Source organism: Priapulus caudatus, unplaced genomic scaffold (genome assembly GCF_000485595.1).
Source record: "Priapulus caudatus unplaced genomic scaffold, Priapulus_caudatus-5.0.1 Scaffold79, whole genome shotgun sequence".
In the NCBI taxonomy this organism is placed as follows: domain Eukaryota; kingdom Metazoa; phylum Priapulida; class Priapulimorpha; order Priapulimorphida; family Priapulidae; genus Priapulus; species Priapulus caudatus.
The window spans coordinates 288285-296919 of NW_014577140.1; the positions used below are offsets into that span (position 1 = coordinate 288285).

The 8635-nt window shown below is 40.1% G+C and overlaps 1 protein-coding gene across 4 annotated transcripts in view; it reads left to right on the top strand.

The window, feature by feature from the left end:
• Positions 1-1560: 1560 nt before the first annotated feature.
• Positions 1561-8635, top strand: part of LOC106821611 (catenin beta-like) — a 15264-nt gene continuing 8189 nt past the window's right edge. Inside the window, exons 1-5 of one of the 4 annotated variants that reach the window (XM_014826494.1) lie at positions 1561-1677; positions 5454-5584; positions 6183-6325; positions 7413-7548; positions 7872-8059. In XM_014826494.1, the coding sequence (XP_014681980.1) occupies positions 5536-5584; positions 6183-6325; positions 7413-7548; positions 7872-8059 (516 nt within the window). In that variant the 5' untranslated portion in view covers positions 1561-1677; positions 5454-5535. Of the gene's footprint in view, positions 1678-2072; positions 2092-4896; positions 4981-5018; positions 5038-5453; positions 5585-6182; positions 6326-7412; positions 7549-7871; positions 8060-8635 lie in introns of those variants that run through there. The other 3 variants (XM_014826498.1, XM_014826496.1, XM_014826497.1) reach the window with 3 other exon arrangements.

An 8635-nucleotide genomic window follows, 5' to 3' on the forward strand; every position in this document is an offset into this window, starting at 1 on the left:
TGTGCGTGTGTGTATGTATGTATGTATGCGCGTGTGTGCGTGTGCATGTGCGTGCAGTGTGTGCGTGTATTTGTGTGCGCGCCCGTGTGTGTAAATTGGTATGTGTGTGCGTGGGTGCGCGTGTGATTGTGCGTGCGTGCGCGCGTGTGTGATGTGTGTGTGTGCGCGCGTGTGTGCAAATATTTGACAACGGGAGGTGTAACCCTGCCCGCCGCCGTCCACTGACTTTCAAGAAAATATATCTTCAAAACTACTCTCAATGCATTTTGCTTTTTTTAACGAATTTGATTTATTATTGATGCTTCTAACCAGAATGATATTTTCAAAAATATCGAAATTGGTGAAATTGTACTATGAAATCACCCCATTTCCCTTTTTTTGAAAAATTGCATATCATTTTAAGGTAAAATTTCAGATTTTATATATATTTAGATACAATTTTTTTTAACAAATATTGGTATATGACTCGAGTCTAAATATCAGTATTTTTCGTTTACTGTAAATACATCCTCAAATAAAATTGAGAGATAAATGGTTAAACCGCCATCCTCAAGTCAGACCCCACTCGAACCCGTCTGGAGGACGGGTAATAGCTAGTATATATATATATATATGCGAGTCCCCAGTTTTGGTGGAGGTGGCTTAATATCTCTATACGGTATCACTCAGTGCTCTCACTTGGACCTATGTAAAATTCCTCGACTGCTTTGCTAAAACTCCTATAAATGATAATCATATTTATCCAATAATGCAGTATAATCACTATTATTAGGCCTATATTTATAACTAGTTATTGTTATTATTTTTTATTATGTCTGAGGTTGTAAAAAGCACCAGCTATCAGTATTTGTATGAGTTAATAAGGCTCGAGTTGGAGTTGGTGGTGCCTTGATTAGTGGGGGAACATATATAGTGAGGAACGCCAAACTGTCGCTATAATTCTGATTAAATTTTTTAAAACTATCACTTCATTTCATATTTGGGCAGGTAGCTTCATAATATAACGGGTGTATATCTGTGTAACCTGTTATTATTTCTATTTTTTGAATAGACAAATAAATTATTCTGCTGGTCATTTCTGTTTATTCTTTTTCTAATATTTACATGTTCTCAAAGCTATCCTTAGGTTTCATTAAAAATTCAATTTCTTAGAAAGAATTCCCTGAGTAGGGTCAAATTTTTCTCAGTTTCTCTAGTAGTGAGAGTGCCAGTGCTATTGCTGGAGCGTAGAAATATGTAGAGACTATAGATCTAGTCTAGCTAGTATATTCCTGTTATTCATGTAGACTGGAGCAGTACGATTCGACGATGACGATAGGAATATATTCAAGTCTGCCTGCAGCTTACGGCGTATGCACGATGAATACATACGTGGGTATATTTTGAAATACGTGTTATTAATCTACCCATCAACAATATGTAGTTTTTTTATTTAGCATATAATGCGTTTCTTAAATCTGAAGTATCAATGCAATGTTTTTCAAGATGAAACTTGCAAAATTTTATGAATAATACGAACTAGTTTTCTTGCGCGAATTCACTTATCTCGGCTGTGGTGAGGTTCGCATCAGCTCCGGAAAAAGAAATCGCCATCTTGGTTTGTTTATGTTGAAGAGAATTTGAGAAACTACATAGGCACATAAGAATAAGGGCTGAGAACGGAATTACACCTGCGAAGTAAGTACCTAATCGTGACATTAAGGGTTACCTCTCATTTTAAGTTGATTTGTTCAGTCTGCATGTGTCATCAGTATTCAGTAAGTGTAAGTGTAAGTATCACCAGGAACTTAGCGGTACAAGTAGCGTTTACACACCCATGTCGTAAGTTTGGTTAGGGTTAGGGTTATGTTTAGGGTTAGGGTTTTTAAACCTGGGGTTGTAAAATAGGAATGGGCCAACTTAGCTATGTCTATGACTCGAGTATGACATTACTCATTAGCCACAGGCACAAGTTCCCTTCTCGCTCGCGTTAACACTACGTTAGCGTACCGTGTAACAGTCGGAGAGCCTGGTCGGTTTACTATGACATACGCTATTACTCACATAGCCTACTAGTACTACTCGACGAGGATTGCAGTGTGACTTGCACAGGTAAATCCCAATAGAACAGGGATATTGAAAATGATCTGTAAACTGTTTCAACTTTTCAAAGTAATGCCTAATGGTTAATACTATTATTACTAATGCAGATGGGGTCGTTGTCGTATCAGGTACGACAATGACCCCTTGAGCATTACGGCCCAAGGATAGAGAACATGGGTCCCAATAAAACCAATGTGCCTAAACCTAACCCTAATTCTAACCCTAACTCTAACCCTAACCCTAACCATAACCCTAACCTATTATATTGATGTAATATTATATGTAATGTTCTCTATCTTTGAACCAGCATGGCTAATACTAATAGTAATACTGTAATACTAATACTAATAAAGCATTAAACTTTAAAGGTAGATTTGCAAAAGACCCAACGCAGGTCCGAACCATTCCGTCTACATCTGATGATCTGTACCATCATACTTTCATAGTAGTATTAGTACTATAGTACATGGTTTTTTATTTCAATATTTGTAACCTTTTCTGTTTTAACAGAGGTTAGCTCTAATACTATAGCCCGCGTACAGTTGCCGCAGGCCTAAACAGAGGTCTGACGGAAGTCTTATCAGTAGAAATACCAACATGTCTTCATAGTAATAATATACACTACTAGTACATACACATTTTTTCTGTTATAATCCATAACAACTCGTGATGAAAATGTACACTATTGCCAAATACGTGAAAACATTGCCAGGCTGTAATTGGACAAGGTACAACAAGATCTTTACCCTTGCATTGCTTAGATAGAATTTGATTCTTCCAGTGCTCCTAATTAAGTTAATTATGGTTTGGTCACACCCAGTGAAAAAAATACACGGGGGCTCGGGGCGATTTAGCCCCGGAAATGGCAAAAAGAGCCTCCGGAAATTTGCATAGAGTTCAATGCAAACCAAATTTTAGAGTGCTATTTTCATGCACGCGAGCTTGAAAAGTAGCCCCCGAAAAATAAAATTTTTCCCTGGTGACACCCCAAGGGTTCTCTAAGCTTTCTCATTATAGCATGGCGGGTGCTGCCTTTACGCCAGTTTACGGTCCTAGTTGCATATCGCCGAAGGCGGTTTGCGTGCTAGGGTGGTCCGGGAGGCTATGATATTTAGCATGGCGGGTGCATTTTAGGATGGCGGGGCTCGACGATAGCCTGGCGGGCCGCCAGGCTATAAGTGCTCTTGGAGAATCCCGCACCCATGCACATAACACAGAAATATGCTTGTGCATGTACCACAAACTGATATTTAAAACTTATTGCTTGAGATAAGTTACATAATTTATTTGAACTGATGTGTCATTTATGAATCTTTGAGGGTTTTTACTTAGCTCATTATATACATACATGTGCATATATGATATGCTGTAGAAAATAGTTGAGCTTTACAAATTTTTGTTTACCCTTGGCTTGTTCCATGTACATATATAGTAATTGCAACTTTTGGGTCTATTGGACAAACCAATAAGTAGCTTGAAGCTGAGCTGAGATCAGCTATTCCCACATGGGACCCAGATGGTGGCCAAACTGGCAAATTGGTACAGAACTCAGAAGGTGCATATAAGCAGCTTATAGCTGATATTGTGCACTGTGAATACACATTTATAAACGTGAATGTAAACCACGTTTATGTGTGTACGTGTGCATGTGTGGGTACTCAAGACGCCTTTTTTGTGACATATGAGTGTACAGCTGTGATCAGATAGCGAGTGAGCAGTGCAAACTTCTGGCATTTATGAGTAAGAGTACAGTTCATGTCAGTTATATATCACAACAAGATTATTTACACTTGACTTGAGAATTATTGATGAATCAGTGCATGTGGGCGTGGATCCGCAGCACCTTGCCCCCGTAACAATCTAGTAGTACTTCTCCTCCATGTGTGTGTGTTGCGTAGATGTTTGGATCTGGGTTTATGTGTTGAATGATGTAATAGATACAGTTAAGGTGTGAATGTCATGTTTTAGGTATGAAGTCAGGGTAAAAAATCCTTTTTTTTCACTAGAGCCATTTTTCTGACTTGTCACAAATTTACCAGAGCCATTTTTTATGTATCCAGCGCCATTTTCATAGTTTCAAATTTTCGAAAAATACGTAATATAATGTACTCTTATTTTATTTGTGGGGATGGGGACATCAATTGATGTAAATTGTATGTATTATTAATTCCATGAGTATGTAAAATTTTCTGTTAATACATGTACCTATAATTATATTTACATTACTACATATCACCAAGAGTGTATAAAGAAGGACCCTTCTTTATAGACTCTTGATATCACTAATCACACTTATAACTCATGATCCAAACATCTTTTGAAATTGAATCCATTCGCATTCACGCATCCATTTTCGCATCCATTTCCATTCCGCCTCCGAGGCTCCGACACCTCTGACCTCTCCAATCTAGGAGAAGACGTTTTTGCTTTAGACGGCACGCTGGTGGCATGTAATACATGAAAAAATGCGTATCCGCGTCGCCCGCGCGCACGCTACGGGTCAAATGTTGAAACGTTTGCCGCCTCGCGGTCGATAACGTATAATGAAGTTATGAGTACCTGAGAATATTTTCTACTGATAATACCGGTACGTTTGGGAATCTTGTCTTACCCAAGAAACTGCTGTGCAGCATTGCCAAATGGAGCATAAAGTACTGAAAGCACTTGTCAGCCAGCAAGGCCTGGCACAGAGAGAATGCATACAGCATTATTTACCTGGCTCCAAACCAGTTCTGTTCAGCCTGAAATGGTAGCTGGTGTGTGAATAGGGGGAATTCCTGCTGTTTCAGCAATGCATATAAGGAGGGTTGAATGCACAATAGTTATTTTAGGCAATGTGACAGTTCTATTTCAAAGGTCATCGTTTATGGATCCTGGTCAAACATCTAGTTGCAGCTGGTAGATATGTTATGGAGACTACTGTGTGATTACATGATTAATGTGTTTGGAATTTTGGTGTGTAATTTTGACATATTATCATGTTTCAATGTCTCAAGGTGCAGGGTTCAAATTTCAGGATGTGTAATTCTTTTTGTTTTCCTTTGGGTTTACTGTGTTCAAGACAGTGGTTTGCTGTAGTTAATATTTTATGTAGTTTAAACCAATTTTGTTCAATCACATGACATTTTTTGACATGGTTATTGTAAAGTAGTTATACATGGATTTATGTGCTATAGTTATATCAATTTTAGTAATTGGTCTTAAATGCCTTCTTCTGAATGATGAATTCACATTCAATTATTTTCTTTTTAGTTCTTCGATTCTATTGTCTTCTGTTCTGTGTACAGATAGCTGAGTAGTCCCTATATATATATAGCTATGTTGTTATGTTGGAAATTGTAACCCATGATGGTTCCCTTGCGTTGTTGCAGGAGCTACATGTAGCAACAGCACAGAGAAACTGTTGCTTCGCTCGGTACTGCCCTTTGCTGCCTCGATAGTAACAGCACAGTCATGAGTCAACAAGGCTACCAACACCAGCAGTATCAACGAGGACCAGCAAGTAAGTGTTTCTCTCTTACAATAATTTCATCTTGTGTTGGAATTTTTTTCCCAGTAATTGTTTCCATTAATTGACTTTTGCACAGCATTGGGATCAGTAGCCAACTATATGTGGGTACTCAAAAGCAAGGAAGATGATGGTTTTTAAAGATTGATTTTATTTTAAGTAGTGGCTCTATAGACCACTTTCCACTAAAACGTGAAATTGTTATATATATATGTGACTTCTGAATGTTATACGGGTGTTGTAGTTCCTTCCTTGATCAGCACTGCTGATTGAGCAGTGGCATTATTTATACATATTACCAGGAGGAAGCGTGTTTGAGGTCACCGGTCTATTGAAAACTGTTTTGTGTTTGCTGATTGAAATACTGCTGTACTAGATTTATGTAATGGACAGTAGTACAAAGTCTATTCCGTTTGCTCAAACATCACTGACAGCCATTCATCCAGCACTTGATTGTACCTAGATTTTAATCGACTATTAGCAGATCAATGGGTGCTATATGAAATTACATTGCCTTGAGCAGGAAAAAGTCTTGTTTGATGTGTGTATATAGTTGCTGACTCAGCTTTACTATCGTATTCTCCTTGCACAGTGGCGCAGCAGCAGGGAGGCCAATACATGGAGGTTCAGGGAGGTCAGCCGATGCAGATGCACGACAGCAACACCAAAACTATGATGTGGGCCCAGAACCATTATGTGGCTGATTCGGGCATCAATTCCCGAACCCCATCACAGGTATACAAGCGAGCGGCGACGCGACTAATTCTGCCTAGAAATTTATGGATTTTGAAATAGTATTTCCATAACTTAATCAACAGTTCTTTGTCAGTGTGAATTTAACATTTATAGTGCATTTAAAGTGTTTGTGTAAAGAGGCTGTGTTGATTGATGCATACATACATATATATACATACATACATATACGAATTTCCCTTGTTTATTGAAGTCACACTCCTTCTCTATTATCTACTCCTGATATATATATATATTTATATATATCAGGAATAGATAATAGGGAAGGAGTGTGACTTCAATAAACAAGGGAATTTGTCATTTACTAGCCTTTAAATACCTAAGATTTACTATGCGTAACTCAACCAACTTGAGCTCAAATCGTACACAGTACATTCGCCTAGCATCGTGCTTCCTCGTATACACCCGCAATCCGTATGACACGATTATCCATTCTGTTGTCATCAATCCGAACGTATCGTCTGCCTGACTTGAAACAAAAGGCAGCTACTAACGCTCTGCGATGCGGTGTGGCTCGCTGGGACATTGGACATCGACATAACACTCGGCGAGATAACCTTTGACCCGGCATACAGCTACATACCGGCATACCGCTGGTATGCCCCCACGCACGCACGGCCACCGCAATCAGCAGCAGCCCCTGCTCCAATCTCCCAGCGAGCCGCATCGCCGAGCGTTAGTAGCTGCCTTTTGTTTCAAGTCAGGCGGACAATACGTTTGGATTGATGGCAACAGAATGGATAATCGGGTCGTATGTTTTAGTCTGTATCTCCGGATCGCGGGTGTATACGAGGAAACAATTTCGCACGATGCTAGGCGAATGTACTGTGTACGATTTGAGCTCAAGTTGGTTGAGTTACGCGTAGTAAATCGTAGGTATTCTAAGGCTAGTAAATGACAAATTCCCCTTGTTATTGAAGTAACAATCCTTCCCTATTATCTACTCCTGATATATATATACAAATTTATACAATCGAGCACTTGGTCATCTTGCAGGCATTTTATTGTGTAAATTTTACAAATTTACTGCAATTATGATTAGCTTGACAATGTCTGTTTGTGTGTTCAGGCACCATCTATCAGTTCAAAGACCCACCATAGTCAACATGAGGATGAAATGAACATGGATGCATCCTCAGGTATGGGATATGAGGAGTGGGATCAAGGATACCAACCCCAGGGCTACACCCAGGAGCAGGTGGATGGTAAGTCTATGCTAACTTATGCAGTTGTAATGTCATAATTTTCCGCTTTTATTTAACTCAGTGATGTATATAAAGCATTTCACCAAGACTGGCAAATTTTATTGTTAAATGCATGTACACCCATAATACGTAAGTAATGATTAATGTCTATCATCAGAAAACAAGATTACTTAAAATAGCTGTAGTATTTCTCTTGAAAGTGCAATCGTATCCATGGGTAGTTCTTGGTACATGTGTGGCAATACATATCATAACCCCTTCCCCCCTTGGCATTACTTGCCAGTGCTTTACCCTTCATCCTCTTGTTTGTATATCTCTCTCAGAACTGAATCAGCAGCTGAACCAGACGCGGTCGCAGCGAGTGAGAAATGCCATGTTTCCTGAAACGATGGATGAAGGAGTTCCGATCCCGTCGACGCAGTTCGATCCGCAGCAACCTACCGCTGTGCAGAGACTGGCCGAGCCAAGTCAGATGCTGAAGCATGCTGTCGTCAATCTCATCAACTATCAGGCAAGCGTACTTTTCAGTGACATCGCAGGCGTAACAGACAACACTGGAATAAGCGAAACAAATTAGACCCTTGTTATTGGTAGACTTGTGCGGGGAATAATGATTAGATACGTTAAGCACGCTAAAGTATCTCGTAGATTTGGGTTTGTGTTATGGTGTGTGTGGAGATGAGGTGACGGTGTGTGTGGAGAGATGAGGTGACGGTGTGTGTGTGGAGAGATGAGGTGACGGTGTGTGTGTGGAGAGATGAGGTGACGGTGTGTGTGGAGAGATGTATCGTGACGGTGTGTGTGGAGATGATGAGGTGACGGTGTGTGTGGTGGGAGATGAGGTGACGTGGTGTGTGGAGAGATGATGAACGGCGTGTGTGTGTGGAGAGATGAGGTGACAGTGTGTGTGGAGAGAATGAGGGACGGTGGTGTGACGATGAGGTGACGGTGTGTGTGTCAGATGAGGTGACGGTGTGTGTGGAGAGATGAGGTGAAGGTCGTGTTGTCGAGCGATGAGGTGACGGTGGTTGTGAAGATGAGAGTGAACGGTGGTGTGGCGAGATGGGTGACGGGTCTGTGAGAGTCT